The 20,437-nt window shown below is 38.6% G+C and overlaps 1 protein-coding gene across 1 annotated transcript in view; it reads right to left on the reverse strand.

Annotated features, from left to right (window-relative positions):
• LOC111149966 (solute carrier family 17 member 6) overlaps positions 1-20,437 on the reverse strand; it is a 40,604-nt gene that overhangs the window by 12,731 nt on the left and 7,436 nt on the right. Inside the window, exons 4-7 of the mRNA XM_022507241.1 lie at positions 5,387-5,501; positions 4,231-4,318; positions 3,613-3,699; positions 298-440 (exon numbers count right to left, since the gene is read on the reverse strand). Coding sequence (XP_022362949.1) covers positions 298-440; positions 3,613-3,699; positions 4,231-4,318; positions 5,387-5,501 — 433 coding nt within the window. The remainder of the gene's footprint in view (positions 1-297; positions 441-3,612; positions 3,700-4,230; positions 4,319-5,386; positions 5,502-20,437) is intronic.

Genomic DNA, 20,437 nt, shown 5'->3' on the forward strand with positions numbered 1-20,437 from the left:
TTGTTTAAATTATGAACCATTTGAACATCTATAAAAGCTTATTTAGGTTTATAGTCATTGCCATAGTCCAGGGAAAACTTGAAAATCATTAAGAAAGATAAAGAAAAAAAAAAGAATTATAGATGGGGGAAGTAAAAATTATTCCTAAGTCAGAAAGTATGGATGGAAGAAAGAAAACAATCATGATTGACACCAAATTGGTTTTGTTGAATAGGGACCCAGAAAATGGTTTGGTTGGTCAAAGGGAGGTGAGATGAAGAATAAAAACAGGAATGTACACCATAATAAAGTCCTTACTTCCATTGCACCTAAAAGATTTGCACTCTCTCCAATGCTTTCTTCAATGTACCTACGTTCTTCATCTGTAATAGTAGGATGCTTTGCAGGACTCTCATAAGACACCAAAAGCCAAAACATGTACCAGACCATTCCAAAGCTTCCTGCAAGGAAGGGGTCAAAAGAAGAAAATCAAAAGTCTGTCATAAATACCCCCCATTTAACTGTCATTTGCTGGAATAAAACTGTAGGGATCTCTTGATAAACCCATTCTCTAGGATGGGAATTGGAGTTTATGCTTCTCCAATTCAGTTCTTCTCATGTTGATGCCACTAAACTCCAAGCTTCCTGAAGGCTGGTCCTGTAGTTTTATCTCTTTGTCTCCAATAAGGCTGAGACACAACATTGGATAATTATTGAATGGTGTGGTTTGGGATATGTTCATACATCCAACAAACATTTACTGCCTTTACTATTCCAGGCACTCTGCTAAGTGAGAGAAACATGGTGAACAAGACAGAATTCCTGTCTTCAAAGAATTTTATAAGGGGGAATTGTTTTCTTATTTGCCTTCCTTGGCTATATGAGAGTGGTCTGTATTTCCACAAAAACAGAAGTACTCATTTCCCTTTCTTGTTAGCACTTCCAGATCTAGTAAAGAGATTATTAAATAAAATCTAGATTATTTTAGCTTGGGTTGCTACCATTCATAAAAAAGGCAGGGGGTGGGGGGCTTCTGTAATTAATGTAGTAACATTTAACACTTTATGTGACAATGTACCATTATTATTTTCAGTATATAATATTACCTATTGATCGCTCTGGGCAAATGAAAGCTATAAATTCTAACACAAAAGACTGTTTACAATTTTTTTTGCATCCCTTTCTTTATTTAGCACTCTATTAAAACATGCCCTTATTGTGAAATGTAAATCTAAAGTATTAATAAAAGAAAGAATTTCAAGTGATTCATTCCAGTTTCCCAGAGGCTAGTCATATCATTTTTGGCTTCTACTGTTCTTTGTCCCTTGGGTAACAGTCTAAATGCTCCTGATCTCTATAATACTTTTTTCTTGCTTGTTCAATCTCTAAGAATTATTTCTTAATACCACAGATTTTCACGGGCCATGCTCCTTTTTGTTACCAAACATGACAGCAAACACAAATGGGAGTTAGATGGTATGTGAAAATTTGGTATAGTATAGTGGTTATGGAATATGGCTCTCCTGGATTCAAATCCTGGTTGTGTCACTTACTAGTGACGTGCTCCAATCAATGACTGACTCTCCGTGAACCTCCACTCTAAAACGAGACAATTTCTTTTCTATGAGATTGTGGCAAAGTATAGTTAAAGGAGATAATGCATGAAGCAACTAGCATGGTGAATGGCACAAAATAAGCTCTCAATAAATGAAAGCTCTTGTAATCCAGTAGTAATTATCATCACCGCCAACTGAAGGCATCTGAAGTGCCAGACATTCAGCTAATGGCTATATATGCATTATCCTCTTTTAACATAAGCCACTATACAGGTCTTATCTTATTTATTTCTGAAATATTAATATTGAACACGTGGCTCAAAGACCTCATTTTTGCTATACACAGTAACTAAGCAAGTACTATGGGGCTGTGGTATTTTCAGATTATCTAATATTTAAACTTTGTATCATTCAATGATAGCTATTAAATAAGATACAACTTGACATAATGAGATTGATTTTCATGAGTGCTTTGTGTAAATTAATATTCTTTTTTTTTTTTAAAGATTTATTTATTTTGAGAAAGAGAGAGGGAGAGCATGTGCACATGCCAGACGCATGAGCAGGGGAAGAGGCAGAGGGAGGGTGGGGGAAGCAGAATCCGCCCTGAGCAGGGAGCCTGAGGCTGCTGACCTCATGACCTTGAGATAGTGACATGAGCCAAAACGAAGAGTGGGATGCTTAACCGACTGAGCCACCCAGGCACCCCTGGAAATTCATATCCTTACTTTAAAGTCACATCATATTTTCAATCAAGTAATGGATTCAATTAAGGGACAAATCAGAGGATTTAATGTCCGGGCATCCCAACTTGTACTATATACCCTATACACATTTGCTTTCAACTTCTTTGAATTATGGACTCTAAAATCTAATGAAAGATATGGATTAAAATCTAAGAAAAACATCTCCCCAGGAAAAAAATGTACAAATGCATGCATGGCTTATCCTTTAGGACGTTCATGAATCTAAAACCTATCTATGGCTTTTGAACCAGAATAAGAGCTCTTGCTATAAAGCATATTTAATAATATTCTGCAAGCATAAGAATTTGCTCTGATGAGAACATTTTGAAATGGGAGTGGATCATGCCAAATTTGGAAGCAGCCATATACTGTTCAGTTCTACCTCATGATGTCATTAATATTTCACATTCTCCTGCCCATGTCCAAAGATGGTATTAATCAATGACATCATGGACTGCCTGGGTGGCTCAGTTGTTTAAGCCTCTGCTTTCCACTCAGGTCATGATCCCAGGGTCCTGGGATCGACTCCCGCATCGGGCTCCTTGCTCAGCAGGGAGACTGCCTCCCACTCTGCCTGCTTGTGCTTTCTCTCTCTCTCTCTCTGACAAATAAATAAATAAAATCTTAAAAAAAAAAAAAATCAGTGACATCAGTTGGAATCCAGCTCTCTTATATTTCTTTTTTCTCATGGCAAAAAAAAAAAAAAAAAGTCTCCTAGAGAGAGACTCTAGGGGTACTCTCAAGTGGTAAGCTTTCTGGTTCTAGTTAGAAAGTGAACAGAAAGGGACTTTAGACTTAGGACTTCTTGCCCTTTTTTATTTCCGTTTGAGGGCTTCATCTCATTTCATCCTGGAGTAACAAGGACTAAAATGTGAGGTTGCTGCAGGTGACTGTTAATAATTTATCACAAAAGCAAACTGCTGCCTTAGCACTGCTATCCCCTGCCAGCTTCCCGTCCCTGCTCAGTTTTGAGGAGGCAGGGTCCGCCGAGAAAACGGTAGCAAAGAAAGAGAAGTATGTTCTGCCTAGCTCTTTCCTCTTAACTGGCTTTGAATCAAGAACTTATTTATTTTTTTCCATAATCGAGGACAATACATGAAATATATCATAAAGTTTCCACCAACAATGTACTTGTATTTTTAAAACAATAAATAACAAGGTAGGGAGAATCATAATGATAGAACATTTTCCTTAATCTTCTTAAAATATAAGGAAAGGATTCTTAATGGAAAAAAAAATGTGAGTGAATGCAGAAGTATATTCAGTGATCTACCTCACCATTTTAGTTTACACCCATGTCTTTGAACTTTACTGTGTAGTATGCAACATACCATAGACATAGAATACTGAAGACCAACCAGTATACTGCACAAGAATGCCAGCTAAAGGCATTGCAATTACAGCTCCAGCATATGAACCTAAAATAAAAGGAAGAACGAGAGATAGGTAAGTGAAAGAAATAGAAATTCTTGACTTCATCTCATGTCTCTTGGTAGGCTCTCACAAACACTCTTGCACACTCAGGTGCATGTACACTCATACCTCTCTATCTCCAAATACATATATATGTCTATATATATAGCTAGTGACACAGGACCACATAAGCAGATGTGACCTACTTATCCCAAGACACAAAAGATATCTAAAAATACTAACACTATAATAAAAAAACAAATTTAAAAAGACTATTACAAAAATTATTCATGAATATATTTGAAAACTTAGATAAAATGGGTGAACTAGAAAAACACAAAACACAGAGGAAACAGAGGATTTAAGGAGACCAATAAGAATTAAAGAAATTGAAATGGTGGTCAAAAACCTTTCCTCATGTACATACACACACACACCCTCCAAAGATTTTAGAGGTGAGCTTTATCCCCTTCCAGTTCTTATCCAAGTTGTTCCTGAACTTTTACCCACCATAACTGTCTGCATGAAGGACTCACCGCAAAAGGAAGTGGTTGCCAATCTACTCCTCTCTAGAGGAGGAGCCCATTTACTCCATATCCCGTGACATGCTGGGTAGGTGACACCCTGTGATGGGGAAGATGTATATCACCATTAAAGGGTCACTGAAAAACAAGCACATTCTCTTCTCTGACGTTGTCTCCTCAGAATGGGCCCAAGGCATTAGGAAAAACTGCTACTCATAGATATTTGCTAATTCCCTGAAATTCCACTTTAAAAACTTTCAGCCCACATCGGGTAAGACATGGCTTCTTTTTAGTGACCTGTCCAAATTCTCCGCACCCTTCGAGTCTTCCTTCTACCTCAGTTCCCTTCTGATGAAGGCAAAAGAAAAGACCCTCTATTACTCCATTCATCTGGAACTCTGAATAGTTTGAGAAATGTGGGAGGCCTTTTTGTGAGGCATTAAACACAGTGATTCCCAAATATAAGGAATCCATACAGAGGAAGCTAAAGCTAGATCCTTGAAGCTCACACTTCCCAAAAGTAGTGTCTAGAACATAAGACTTTTAAAATAATTACTCATTTTATACATTTTTATCCTACCAATCTTCTCTTTCTTTTTGGAGAGAAAGGAGAATGTTTTCAGTGCCTAACACTTTATCTGATTTATCTACTCCCACTATATTTCAGGAGAAGAGAAGGGCAATAGGTAGGCCAATCTGAAGTTTTTAAAAGTCAATCATTAGAGTTACATTCCCAAAGAATATAGTCAATGAAATATTTTAGTGAAAACTCAAATCATGATTCAAGTCCAACAAGGATTTGGTATAAATCTCCCAGAAAGTATTAATTCAGGGTTATCACCAGCAAAGGACAGACTCAAAAATTTTCCTTACAGCACATTAACCAAAGTGCCTGTTCTTCTCCGCCCCCGCCCCCCGCACCAGTCAAATAGTCACTAAACATTTCTTTAATACCACTTAATTCTAGAGAAGGGGAGGCAAGCGGTCACAGTGGTACGTTAGCATTAATTAAACACAAAATATATGTATTTCTAAATTTTCCAATTTTTGAAGCCTAGTATGTAGACACAACCTTATAAAATGTTTATTTGTAGATCAAGTCCAAGATAATCTGCTGGTTCTGATTAACACGCCCATCTTAAGATGGCGCCCTCCTGGGGTTCCATACCTCAACAAGCCCCTGCAGTATCCGGACAAAGATGACGCACCCATAATGCACTCTGGCTGCTGATGGGATTAGCATATTCAGAGTAGATGTAAGAAGTATGGCAGCTCCAAAAACCCTGAAAAAGAGCAGGAGTTAACGGCTCTAAATTTCTCAGGTCAAGTTAAAGGCAATTTTAAGGTAGGTTTTTGTTTTTTTTTGTTTTTTTTTTTTTCCTGAAAGAAATATGTTCTGTACTTGATGAGTTAGCTACTACAAATAGATACTTGGACTATCTTGAAATGTTACATTATTGAAGCACAAGAAATAAAAGATTCAATAAATCCAGTTATATGTACTTATATTTATTTTCTTCATAGATCTAATTACAAATTGCAAATATTAGGACACCTGGGTGGCTCAGTCAGTTAAGACTCTGCCTTCCGCTCAGGTCATGATCTCAGGGTCCTGGGATTCAGTCCAGGGAGCCTGCTTCTCCCTCTCCCTGCCACTCCTCCTGGCTTGAGCTCTGTGTCTCTCTCTGACAAATAAATAAATAAAATCTTAAACAAACAAAAAAACAAATTGCAAATATTTATCAAATCATTGTTGATGGTTTGGGTTGATATCTCAGTCTACAACGTAAGCTGTTTTGGGGCGAGACCTTGTTTTTCAAGTCTACTGTTATACCCCTAATACAGCACAGTGCCTGACACATAGCACATACTCACTGAAAAGTTGTCAAAAAAAATAACAAACGCCTGAATGGAGTTATATCTCACATTATACAACTGTTTGCGACTTCCCTAGAAGCTGCATGTACATAAAAATCTAATGAATGCAATTATATTTTAAATGCCCCAAGAAATCTCATGATCAGATCCGACAGCACAAGTATTGGTAATGAAAATAACTATTACTTAATATATATTTTTTTATTTCCTTTTTGTGTATGTGAGTGGGGGTACTGTCTGAGGCACACCTCTAGCTGCACACATACACACAGCAATTCAGAAAAGAATTGCTGAAAATACAGTGCTCATACCTTCCTCCACCTGTAAGCAAAAATTCCACTTTGTTCTTAAAAAAATCTTCCATAATGTTCATACTAAGTAAGGAAAATATTCCCTTTAGGGAAGTTTAGGAACTTTAGAAATACCGTCTTGTGGAGAAGTTTGGGGACACACTATCTCTAATGAGCTAAGCTGTGTGTCCTCTGCATGTTTTCTCCAGCTGAACATTGAGCCTTGAATTCAGTGAAGATTGTTGCCTCACAGAAGCTCCGATTCTTCCAGTGGGTCCATTTAAGCGTAAGAGTTAAAGACTGAAGTTTCTGAAAGGGGCCTTGATTGTTATTTTTTTTTAAAGATTTTATTTATTTATTTGACAGAGAGAGAGTAGGCAGAGATGCAGGCAGAGAGAGAGGGGGAAGCAGGCTCCCTGCTAAACAGAGAGCCTAATGCTGGGCTCTATCCCAGGACCCTGAGACCATGACCTGAGCCGAAGGCAGAGGCTTTAACCCATTGAGCCACCCAGGCGCCCCGGGGTCTTGATCATTATTAATCAGCTACAGAAATCTGAGAAATGACTGTGAAGGGCTGAAGGGGATCAGCTGTTTTTCTATGAATCATAGACCAGGTCAAATACTTTTGTTTACTTGATGTAACCCAATATCCGCCTGTCCTCAGTGGCTTCTCACCACTGAGGTCAACGCTCAGGAGGTAAATATCCTGTTCCATTCTGCCTCTGTGCTGTTTGCTGAATAGGTATCTTTAGGCTTGAGTCAAAGAATAACCTATTTCCTAAATGTGTCGCAAAATAGAAACTTCCAATTTCTAAAAATGATTACTCCCCTTACGACGCCACACACCCAGTGACGTCCACTTTTTTTCAGAAAAAGAAAGGCAAAGTTCCATAATCTGTCTTTATAAATAAGAACACAAGATTGTTATAAAAATTGACTTAAAATGCATTTTTATGAATCATTACTTCTACGTCGAAAGAATTTTCACCTCTCTTAAAAATGCAATCTGAATGTTCTTGTACGCAAACCCCAGGACATTTTGGAGGTCTCCTTTAATAGGAGAAAGTGTATGGGGCACGTTTCCTGGACCTAGTGGTGAATAGTGCATGTTCCCAAAGCTGGTGAGATGAACAGATGTTTCTACTGTTCTGCGAGTGCAGTGTTACCTGTGTAACAGGGAGGATGAAAGCAGGAAGGGCAAATGACATTGGAGTTTTGGTCGTATGGGTAGGCTGCCTGGGTACTGCCAAACTTGTGCTGACTGCATTTTCTGTCGATGAATCCCATGTTGCTAATGGGATCCTCGATAAGAAAAGACACTGACTCTGCTTCAGGCTTTAAGCATAATGAGAACCAAAGCTACATAATGCTACAGGATTTTTGAAAGTGTTTATATGAGGTATGCGCCCCCCCCCCATTTAGCCCTTCAGAAGAATCCCTATAAACTGTTGTCCATGAACCAGCTGCATCAGAATTCCCTGGAGAGCTTATTAACAATGCAGATTTTTCACACCAGAGGTCCAAATCAGACTGTGCAGGAGTGAAGTCTGAAAATCTGTGTTTTAATAAGAAACCCAGGTGATAAATTTGCAGGCTCAGATTTGAGGAAAAAAAAAAAAACAACCATAAGGTTTATATCTAGTTTTATCTAATACGTGTGTCTTCTTTTATGATAATTTCTTATAAGTATGATGCATGACATTTATTTTCTATGAATATAACTTTCAACCATCACTTTCTCTGAAGGGTTTTAAATAGTGCCTCTGCCAGAGGGAGATGAATTTTACTCATTCTGCAGCTCCAGGCTTCTCAACCTCTACTCAACTTTATTTCAGGATGGCTACTTCTTGGTTGTGGGTTGTTGTCCTGGGCATTGTACATCTAGAGGCTTTTCAGTGTTAGAAGCCAGTAGCATTTGCCCCCTAGTTGTAACAACCAAAAACATCCACAAAAATTGCGGAAGGTTCCTTGGGCGACAAAATCACCCACCAGTAGAACTGAATCAATTATAAACTGTTCATTGAGCGCCCACTAGAGTTAGACCTCAATCTAGTAAGTGCTTCTTCAACTTGCTAGACCCCATGCTAACAGCTCACATGCCATAAAATCCACAACCACTTCACAACCCAGCGAGATGGATATGATTCATACATCCGTTTCATAGATGAAGAAACTAAGCCTGAGATAAGTGAAAACACTTGCACAAGTTGTTCTTCAGTTCCAAGTAGAAGAACCCTGGTTCAAATCTAACTCCAAAGCTAGTGGGGTTTACTACTAGGGTTTTCATCTGATTATGCACAAATGCAGTTAGTAATATGTTTCAGGATTCTAACTTTAAATTTAAATAATAGTCCTCACAGAGCTATTTGAACTCACCCTACTATTGCTGAAAGAAAACACAATAGATCCGTTTCAAAGTTCATTTTCCACTCTTGCTCTGGATGGTGTTTCTAATTATATAATCTTGTGACATATCGAAATGCTTCCTACTTTTAAGTTCTTAAATTCTTTTAATTATCTCTTTTTTCATTATTAGTTGCTATTGGATCATAAAAACGCATTGGCTTTTTTTCTATTTAAAAATGAAATCCCTCAGACTTTTCAGAACTTCATCTTCTTTTTAAAATTTCGTATCATTGTTATCTAACTCAATACCCAGATAATTAAAATTCTGATTATCCAATTCTTGCCCAGTATGGGAAGCCTTCACACTTTCTCTTGCTGTGCTACACACAGCCAAAATTAAAGCAGCCACTTCATTCAACATTCATTTATGCATTCACACTCCAACTCTTTGTGAGACTATATTTAGAGTAGGGTACGGTGCTGAGGAGGAAAAGGGAGCTAAAACTTACCAAGCGCTTACTATACACACTCCACCTACATTAATTCATGTAATCCTCACAGCTACTCTCTGAGCCACACAGTCATCTCAATGTACAAATAGGAAACTGGAGACAATGATTGTGCAAGACAAAAGCAAGAAGTAAAGCGGAGACTGGAATTCAGGGTTCTCAGACATGAAAATCAGGGCTCTTTCACTGGTATGATGCTATTAGGCACTCAGGAGAAAGATAAAGATGGTCCTGGGTGTAGTAGGAGAAAGGAAGGCAGAGATAAGTACCATGAGACAAGCCAAAGGTCATAACTCCTGTTATGAAATGAAATGAAAAGCCAGAGAAGGGATTATGAATTATGAATTATGAAATGAAAAGCCAGAGAAGGGATTCCATCCCATTCCAGCTGGGATGACCAAGAAGCAAGCCTGTCACAGGGATACTTTCACGTTGGGTCTTGGAAGATGAACATTAAAAAAAAAGAAAAAATAAGGAAGAAGTTCCAAAAAGAGGAAATGGATCAGCAAAGGTTCAGAAATGGAAGGAATTTCATTCTATATTAGAGATTAGGTCAATATTTAAAATGCCTGGACATGGTGGTACCTGGTACCCCGAGTAAGAGAAGTAGGCCATTGAGAGTGAGATTATGAACAAGGAAGGTGTGAGGAGGGTGTGAGGAAATACAGATTAAACAAGGAGGGGAGGAGCAGAGTCTGTAATTTTGTGGCATCCTGGAGACGATGCAACTTGGAGTGATTGTAGAGGGTAAACAATGATGAAGCCCTTAACATGAAGTAATCACAAAGCTTACTAGAATTAAGGGGAGAGGGGTCTAGGAGCCCAGGGAGACAGAAAGTGATCAGGATCCATGTAAATTTTGGTGAGATGCTGGCTTTCAGATGAGCAAGGCACCAAAGTCACTAATGGTGGTCAAGGTGGGGGAAGTGACATAAATATGGTACAGAAATTTTTATAAGACCATTGTTTCATCACTCAATAACTGTGTGACTGGAAAGTTAGTTAACTTCTCTAGGCTTCTGATTCCTTGCCTAGAGAAAGGGCAGAGCCATGTAATGATCAAGAGTCTAAGGCTAGGCTGCTTGGCTTTGAAGTTCATTTCTGTTATCTATTACTTGAGTGATTTCGAGCGGTTATTTAACTAACCATGCTTCATTCCTTGTCTGCAAAATGGGGCTATTAGCAAAACCCATGTGTTATTATAAGTAAAGCATCTAGAAGATTGCCTGGGATAGCCTAAGCATTTAAAGGGTGTTAGGATCTGTACAATGGTGCTATTCATCTATTACACATCATAGGATTCCTGTGAGACTAAAAATGATGCACTTCAAAGGCACCTGGCACATAAAAATAAATCCATAAATGTGAGTCAGTCAAGTAGGAATAATAATAAATCGCCAATGGTTATTGAAGTGTTAGCATATGTCAGTCACTGTTCTAGATTCTCATTTTAAGTTAATAATAGTAGCAGCATGCAGCTACTGCTATCCTTATTTCATAGGTAGAATAACTAAGTGCAAGTGAGTTTAAATAGCTTGCTACAGTCACATGGATACTAAGTGGAGAATTGTGGTTTGTATTGACTTGGTCTGGTTATAGATCCTAGATGCTTATCTGCTAAGCTCTACTCTACTGTAATGGCAGCAGAACTAGTACTCATACAGTGCCAGCAGCAGCAGGTAAAAATGGCAACCATTTGGGAAGACAAAAACATGTTGAGTAATTGATGATAGCAGCAATGAGGAGTAAAAAAAAAAAAAGGATCCTTCTCCTGTCCTAGGTTTCAAAGTAGTTGAATTGTGAAGCTTATACTGGGAGAGTTTTGTCTTTTTATGAGCAAAGTCTAGCTTTCAAAAGAGAAATGGAAGAAATCAAACTAAGTATGGAATACAAGTTCTAGAATATAACATAGTTCAGCACAGGGATTTTCAGATTTCATCATTCACAATCGTCATCTGCAGGGGCTTGCTCAAACACAGATTGCTGGGCGCCAGAGCTTCGTGCTCAGGAGGGTTGTGTGGGGCCTGGGAATGTGCATTTCTCACTAGTTTCCAGATGATGCTGATATTACTTTTTCTGACTTGGGAATCTTTGGTTTAGCAGTACTATGCTAGATACTCCCCCACAACATCACAGAAAGGACAGATCTGGGGCAGGACTGGGGATAACCCTAAAATGGACAGTGGTAGACATAGCTGGAAAAGGGGATTTACCTTTATTTATAGAAGGGAAGGGGAAGAATGGAATGGAAACACCTGCTAAAAGGCGCAATATCCCTTACAAAGCACAAATTATAATTAGATGGTTGGATCAAGATCCAAAGTGAGGTTCTCTGGCCTAATTTCGACTGCCCTCCCTGGCCAGATTGCCTGAGCAGCTGCCATATTTCTCCTGGGGACATATAAACAGCATACTATAATATTAAGACTAAAAGTTGTGGTTACGGTATGTGAATTCAAATTCCAGCGCTAATTTCTTTCTAAGTATAATGTTGGGCAAGTTGTTATTACTTAAATTCTCTAAGCCTTACTTTTTTTTTCCATTTGTAAAATGGAAATAATAAGTTTTCATACTTCAAAGGACTATCATGAAGATTAAATGAATCAGTTATGAAAGGGACAGTGCCTGGTTCTTAGTAAGTGTTTTCGGCTATCCTTATACAGGAATTTCCCAACAGTCATTAGAGTTTTCAGAGAATTCTTATTCTTTGCCCTTTTGTTTTCCCAGCATGCTTTTGCCCGGTTAAATAGTATTGCTTCTTTTTTTTTAAATTTATTTATTATTTGACTGACAGAGATCACAAATAGGCTGAGGGGCAGGCAGAGAGAGAGAGAGGAGGAAGCAGGCTCCCTGCTGAGCAGAGAGCCCGATGCAGGTCTCGATCCCAGGACCCTGGGATCACGACCTGAACTAAAGGCAGAGGCTTTAACCCACTGAGCCACCTAGGCCCCCCAATAGTATTGCTTCTATAACAACAGATTCAGAGTTGTTCATGTCATCTTGAAATTCTAGCAGCTTAGGGGCACCTGGGTGGCTCAGTCAGTTAAGCTTCTGGCTTTGGCTCATGTCATGACCCCAGGGTTCCTGGATCCAGACCTATGTTCTTGTTCTGTGAGGAGTCCGCTTGTCCCTCTCTCTCTGCCCTTACCCCCAATGTGTGTTCTCTCTCACTCAGTCTCTCAAATAAATAACAATCTTAAAAAAAAAAAAGAAAGAAATTCTATCAGTGTAAAGTGCATGAAGACATAGAGTAAAAATTCTATGTCCCATTCTGAAGGCATACTGAGTGTACTGAATTGCATCAGGCTCTTAATCTGTGCCTCCACAAGCCATCTAAAATATCTGGCAGGAAACAAAAGATTTTTTTAAAAATGTACAGCCTTGTCCAAATGAATTATGTGTGTCTTGGTGTTTGGTACACCGCCACCCTTATCCCTAATACCTACCCACCACACACACACACACACACACACACACACACACTCACACAACTCTTTTTTTGGCCAATCTTTTCTCTCAGATATCCCTCAAGCAACCGTAGATTACTTTTATAAGACTTAATTCAAGGGCACATTTCCCCCTACCCCCCAGCATGATTTGTGGGGAACACAGTCCAGGTCTTTATTTCACTTCTTCAAACCCCATGATGCTTAAAGAATGTCTTATACGTGATATGCTCTTAAGAAATGACCACCCAGGGGCACCTGGGTGGCTTGGTCAATTAAGCGTCTGCCTTCAGCTCAGGTCATGATCTCGGGGTCCTGGGATCGAGTCCTGCATCAGGCTCTCTGCTCAGCAAAGAGTCTGCTTCTCCCTCTCCTGCTCTCCCTGCTTGTGTGTGTCCTCTCTCTCTCTCTCTTTCTCTGTCTGTCAAATAAATAAATAAAATCCTTAAAAAAATGACCTCCCAGTTACTTTTGTATGAAGACTTTAGGGCAATTTAACTTCCCTTCCTGAGGTAGATGTGGGTGATAACAGATCTTTCTTCTTCGAGCCTTTATTATCCCAATATCCTTCTCAATCAATTGACCATTTCCTTGTTCTTGCACTTTTAGTGGGGATGAACTATGTTCTGGGTATCCTAATAATCCTAGGTAGCTGAGTTACTCTCATAAAATAACTGGAGGATGGCAGCTATAGACCAGGATGTAGAATATTCCTGTGAATAAATCCTCACTTGAGAGAGTTGCTGAGTTCAAGTACTTGGCCGGGTCTGACCTCATCCTTGCCTTCCCAACAACACTACAGAATCTCTGAAAACCCACCGCCATCACAGTCTCTGTTTATTCCAGCATCCTCATCAGCCTTTGAAACCATGGTCTCTAAAGCTCTGCATTCAAAATTAAATTAGGTGGTAATGCTTCAGAGATGACATATTGTCCTCTGAAAGAATCCCACCATTTATCAATTTTTAATGTCGTCATCATGTATATCGTATTACGCTTGACAGTCATTAGTTTTGTTTGGCCTGATGTCAACAAAAACAAACAAACAAACAAACAAACAAAAGACAGACATAAGCATTGAATATATTTTTGATTATCTAGGTAGAAGGAAATAGATTATATACTAAGAAACATTTACAGTTCTTGTGAGTTTCATTATCTCTAGCACTGGTTCCAACATTGACACATAATTGCATTTCATAGCACTGCGGCTCTGAAAGCAATCTCCACATAATAGGTTTCCAAGTTTATCCTGATTAGAAGGCTTGTCTAAAAACCAAAATCATGGAAAAAATATTATAAATTATTCTACATTCATGTTCTTTCCTATGAGCCTAGCCCAGCACTAATTAATATGGTGAAATTTTTAAGGGATTGTAAAATAAATATTCTAAAGAACACAGAGAAAGTTATTTTATAGGAGAAATGTGTTTAGTAAAGAAGCACATCCTTTGAAATCAGACCTACTGGGGTTGATAGCCCAGCTCTTCCTCTTATCAGCTAGTGATCGTTGGGGAAATAGGTACTATTTTTTTGTTCAGTTTTCTCATCAGTAAAACAAGTGCTAAGAATGTCTGCCTTACAGAGTCTCTATGAGGAAGAAAGATGATGGCTATACATAAAAAGTTTTGCAATACATGTATTTAGTATTGTATTCAATTCTAATTTCATCTGCTTCCTGAAATGGGGAACTAAGGCAATTAAGCAAACAATTTATAACTCATATCCTCTCTCTCTCTTCCCACCCCAGTACAAATGTACTATTTAGGGAGAGGTAGAAATGTTATCCCTGAATGATCTACTTCACGTTGATTGAAAAGCTTTTCTGATACTCATCCCTCTCCATTGTGCCTGGTTAGAGCCGCGCTTCTGGGTTTCCATTCAGTAGAGCTGGCTTTGTTTTCCCCCGTTTTAATCTAAAAGCTAGATTTCTAGACTCTTCTTAACTACAGGGAAGGAGAATACTGTCTTTTATTCCATCATATAAATTAAGCGATCTTGTTACTGCTTGACTTAAGTAGGCCTAAGAAGAAGATCTATGCTGCTTTTTAGGTTCATTTTTACAATTTTTTTTTTCTTTTGAAATTTCATTGTGGGTTTTCTCAGGTACATTTTCTATGTTTTTCAATAGGTAAAATGTTAAGTTTAATGACCTATTAAATAATGTAGTTTATTTGAGAATATTTTCATGAATGTCAATTATAGAATAGCAATTTAAGACTAGTCAATATAAGTAACCAATTACATGTTTGAAAAAATAAGCTGATTTCTGATTTATATTCTGGGTTTTGTTTTTTTGTTTGCTCGCTTTATAATCTGTGTCAGTTAAGAAGCTCACTTATGGTCTGATCCACCACTTATTCCAAGTAAAGGTGAATAATGTATAGGTAAATAAAGAACTGTTATTCAAAAAAACACATTTTCTTGGGGTGCCTGGGTGGCTCAGTGGGTTAAGCCTCTGCCTTCGGCTCAGGTCATGATCTCAGGGTTCTGGGATCGAGCCCCATGTCAGGCTCCCTGCTCAGGGGGAGCCTGCTTCCCCCCTCTCCCTTTCTGCCTCTCTGCCTACTTGTGATCCCTCTCTCTGTCAAATAAATAAGTAAAATATTTAAAAAAAAAACACATTTTCTAGAAACAAATTTTCCCAAGTAAATATTTGTCTATTTTTAATACACACACACACACACACACACACACATATTTTACTTTCTCAGTTGTGAATCTAAGTTCTCTATAATCCCAGGCACTATTTATATCAATATAAGTAATATCAGGCAATATATTCATATCAGTATGACCCATAAAAATAAAACATCACTGAAAATACTAACAAATTACACAACATTTTTCAGCAATAAACTTAACTAAACCATTCCTTTCACTGAACAATTAATCAAGCCATCATAAAGTTATTAGATAAATAAATATCTCCAAGCTTGAAGTTCCATAGAGCACGTTGCATCTCAACTAGCATGATAGTCCTCAAGTCCTTCTCCTTGTATAATTGGCAGCTAAAGTTCTACGTGAAAAACCCATGCTTGTGAATATAAGTCAGAGATGGGTGTTAGTATATGAGCCAAGGGAAAAAAAAAAGGCAAAGAAACATGCAAAGTGAATGTGAAAAATCTTAACATTTCAAATGCCTTAAGAACAGGATTAGAAACTGATGGGTGCTCTCCATTGCTCAAAGGACATCATAATCTCTGTGAAATAAAATAAGGGCCATTTGCTTATTAAGATTGCTTTTCAAAATGATAAACCACTTGAAAGCTACTTAAAATTGTTGTTTTCCTCATGTTTTCCCCTGCAACAAATGACATATTAAAATGAATTCAATTTGCTTATTTTTAAGTTAAAACACACACTATCTCTCTCTCTTCTTTGTCTTCCATTGTGAAATGATTATATTCTCTTACACAGAATGACTTTAAGGACACGGGTGTGTAAACGTGTGTGTGTGTGTGTGTGTGTGTGTGTGTGTGTGTGTGAGTGAGTGCAGTAGGAGACTCCATATTACTAAACAGATTCTCAAAATTGAGAAGCATGCAGTGTCCCTGTTTGGAAAAGCAAATGCAATTGCTGAAAACCTGCCTCACCCCTGCCTGATGATTAACGTTCCGTGTGCTCCAGGGTGAGTTAGCTGTGAAATTCTCAGTCCCATTATTTCTCTATGACCCACGGCCACAAACACCCCCAGCTACCAAGCCCACCCCAAAAGGATTTGCCTGGTAGAGATGACAGGAACACTGGTGACTTGTCACTTCTACAGATGATATCCATTTTCCCCAAATCGATCAATCCATTTCCATTTGGACAGTGGCTTGTCACTTAACAGGGAACTAGTGTTCCTCACCCCAGGTGTGGCACTAATCCTGTCCAAGAGGGTCTGTAGGAATAGACTGATTCAGACTGCTTAATCTATTTAATCTAATCAAATCAGGGCCCAGGCGCCTCCCTTTGTCACATCTGACGCACCATTCCTGTATTTAAAAAGGAATACACAAGCACAAGCCAGCCCTCTGGGTCCCTTGGTACATCATTAAGTTGTAAAAATGACTTCATCACTCATGACAGAGAAATTAGACAGCCCCAACAGTGGCATATGGCAGCGGGACAATCATTCCACCAGCTGCCCACCTGACTCTCTCCTCCCTCAAAATCACGGCCCTCCCCTCCAGAGGCTGCCTCTGCACTGCGGTAGTTGACTGTGGCAGCCACAGGGGAAGCCAGAACTAGTAAAGGGCGAGAGGAGAAGAGAATCGAAGGAAAGAGAAGCTCCTGTCAGCAAACCACGTGCAAGCCCTTGGGGACCCCCTCCCTCTCTCTCGATCCATTTATTCATCTTGTGGAGAGGCATTTTCTTTTGTCAGAAAAAGGAAGTCTCTTCTGCTTTGTCCCTACAGAGCCCACAATGGGAAGGCAGTGAGATGCTAGAGGAGTGAAACACAGTCACCTCTGGCCCTAACGGACTGGATGGTGATAAACCATTTCCACCACAGCAGGATAGTGGTCGCTTGCCACAGCTTTATGTTCATAGTCAGAATTATTTTCTCCTACAAAAGGAATTTGCAAATGTTTCTCACTGGAAGGGTTAAGGAATCCCTCCAATGTAGACGTTGCAATGGATAGGTTAGTAGAGAGGAAAAAAATGAGTGAGAGATGACAGACAGACAGATAGATAGATAGATGATAGATAATGTTTACATATGTGTTTGGTAATGACACTTAAGAATTAATTTCCAGTGCTTATTCCAGTAAATAAGGCACATCTTCATTGTTTTATTTCTGTGAAGGAAAAAAGAATAACATTGGTAAAATTGTCCCTTCCTGGGCTTAAAATATGAAGATGTTATGTTCAAAGTATCTTCATTCTTCTCTTTCTGAAAATCCCTTTCACAAGAGAATTTTTCAGAATCAGGCAAGCCAGAATATTTACCTAAAGTATACCAAATTTCATTTTTATAAATGCAAGTTCACATGAGTTAACAGTTTTAAAATCCAGGCATTTGAATTTGTTGATTTTTAAGTATAAACTGCTCTCTCTTTCATAACAGTGGTATGAATTGAGTTGTAGCCATCAAAATCCCCAAGGAAGAATCTCTTCTTTTTTTTTTTTTTTTTTTACCCCAACCACCTCCTCCCCGCAGAACTCTCACCTCCTCGCCCAGTGGTGCTTAATGATTGCAGAAACCCACATACTACCAAAGTACTAGGTACAGAGAAAAAGTTCTAAATGCCATTATTTTCTCCTATAGAAAACCACACTATTTGTCTAAGCCATTATCAAGTTTAGGTTTTCGTCTCTTGCAGAGAAAAGAACAGAATCATTCATGCTATATAGCCAAATTGTTTGGGAGTCCATACACACACAAAAAAATACAGTATGTTTCTCCTGCCACCGAAGCCTAAGACTCCCTTGGGCCAGCCTAAGGCTTCTCTTTCTAATTCTTGGATTTCTCTCCTGGATTTGGGGCATGATAGACTGTAGGCGCTCATTGAGAGAGCAGATGGCTTTATGGTGAAGTACACGGTATCAAGCAGAGATGCTAAATTTCAGTGTAGAGATAGCCTGAGGTCATGCTTGCTGGCCACCTGAGTTTTAGTCCCAATCTCTTTGTGATCTGGGGCAAGGCACAACCTCCCTGATTCTCTATTTCCTTTCCTGGTCTCTAAGTGAGAAGATTGGATTAGATGAGCCTTATCTCCCTCTAACATTAGTTCTTTCTGTTAGATGAAGTTCGCTGCGTGTCACAAACAGGATCCTCAATATCTTATTCAAATAAAGAACTATTTTTTTCTTTAGCAAAAGTCAAGATAGAAACCCAAGAAATACCTGGAAAGACAAAACGTTGCACCAGGAATTAAACCCTTTTTAAATAAAAAAGAGGAGTAGGAGGAAATAAACTGTAACTTTATACAGAGAGGTCTAACCTCAGACTTAAATGGATTTCTCTAAGTGTTTTTACGATACCAGACTAGAATTCAAGACTGAATGCACTGAATTACTAGCACTCTCTATCCCTTGGCTAAAAAGCTTTCCTAAGACAGTCCTTCAAATGAGACTTAAGGCATTTTCAGTGGACAATATTTTAGCTGGAATAATGTGTATGGGAAAATAATTTTAATAAAGCTAGAAATCTGACGGGTGGAAAGATGCATTTTCATCACAATAGAAATAATCCTTTTGCATTACTAATACTTAAGACAAATTTAAACATAAATAATACAGAATGGCCTTAAGATATTACTTATTCTTTCATTTTTTCTGAAGTTAGAGCTTTATTAATAATAAATGATAATAGGGGCGCCTGGGTGGCTCAGTGGGTTAAAGCCTCTGCCTTCCGCTCAGGTCATGATCCCAGGGTCCTGGGCTCTCTGCTCAGCAGGGAGCCTGCTTCCTCCTCTCTCTCTGCCTGCCTCTCTGCCTACTTGTGATCTCTGTCTGTCAAATAAATAAATAAATAAAATCTTTTAAAAATATAATAATAATAAATGATAACAGCCAACATCTAATGAGGGCCAGGCACTTCTAAGAACCTTACACGTATTCTTTATTTAGCTATCATGATACTCATATCAAGTAGGTACTTTGATTAGTCCCCTTTTACAGAAATATAAACTGAAGTTCAGAAGAGTTAAGTAATATTTTATGTTATTCATTTACTAAGTAGTACCTTTAGGAGTCTGAACCTACATGGTTTGTCTTTAGAACCTGTATCTTAACCACTCTGCCATACTGCTTTTTTTTTTTTTTTAAAGCCCAGACACTTTCATTTTATTTATTCAACAAATATCTGTCTTGGGCCATAGAGATGCTAGGGATAGAGCAGTGAGAACAACGTGGATACAATTGCTTGTTTCCATGGAGCTTACACTTTACTGGACAAAACAAAAAGATAAATAAGTAAAATACTGGTAGGACAGCTGACCATAGGTGCCATGTAAAAAAACTAAATCACCATTGGCAGATGAAGAAGATAGGAGGAGGATTGGAAAATTTTTTAAATAAGGTTCATACATTATTGCCCCCTAGAAAGAAGGAAGATAATATTGTCCAGGGTGAAGATCATATTGTCCGTTGAAAACATAACGTTGACCAACTATTTGATAAATCTGACCATCCTTGATTATGTCCTTTGCAAAAATTCTGTTGTTTTTCCTGTTAAGTAGTTGCCCAGGTTCTTAATCGGTCAAAATGCAAGATAAAAATAATCCTTACCAAGTCCACATTTGTAATGATCTGGATTAACGTAAGCCCTGTGTCTTGTACTGTTTAGAGGCAACATTAAGTTCCCCCAACACACTGTTATCACTATAGTAAATATGTCCTCATCTAGAAAAACTGCAGATTTTGTAAGGAATCTTCCTTGGATTCCTCACCCCAAAGCCCTCCAGGGAGATGACTAAATTCTCCTGTCAAGGAGGTGCTATAGCCCTTTAAGAAAAGACAAAGGAAAAAATGATGCAAGAGTCCTCCCCCGGGACTGAGATTTCTCTTCACTAGCTTTTTTTCTCAATGGGGAAGAAAGCAAGAATACTTAGAATCTGACCAGAAAAAGGACCAAGATTCTGTATTCTGACCAAGGGTGCAGCTGCCTTTGCTTAAAGCATAAAATGGAGAAGCCACATCATTGCTGTTGGTTTTTCATTGAGAAATTTGCCAGGAGGTGTATCCAGGAGCCCTTCTCTCTAGGGGAGCAGTGTTCACACACCTCAGTTCCTCTACTCCAGTTCCACCTGTAACTGTGAT

This window comes from Enhydra lutris, unplaced genomic scaffold (assembly GCF_002288905.1).
Source record: "Enhydra lutris kenyoni isolate GAN:26980312 unplaced genomic scaffold, ASM228890v2 scaffoldscaffold22, whole genome shotgun sequence".
In the NCBI taxonomy this organism is placed as follows: Eukaryota; Metazoa; Chordata; class Mammalia; order Carnivora; family Mustelidae; genus Enhydra; species Enhydra lutris.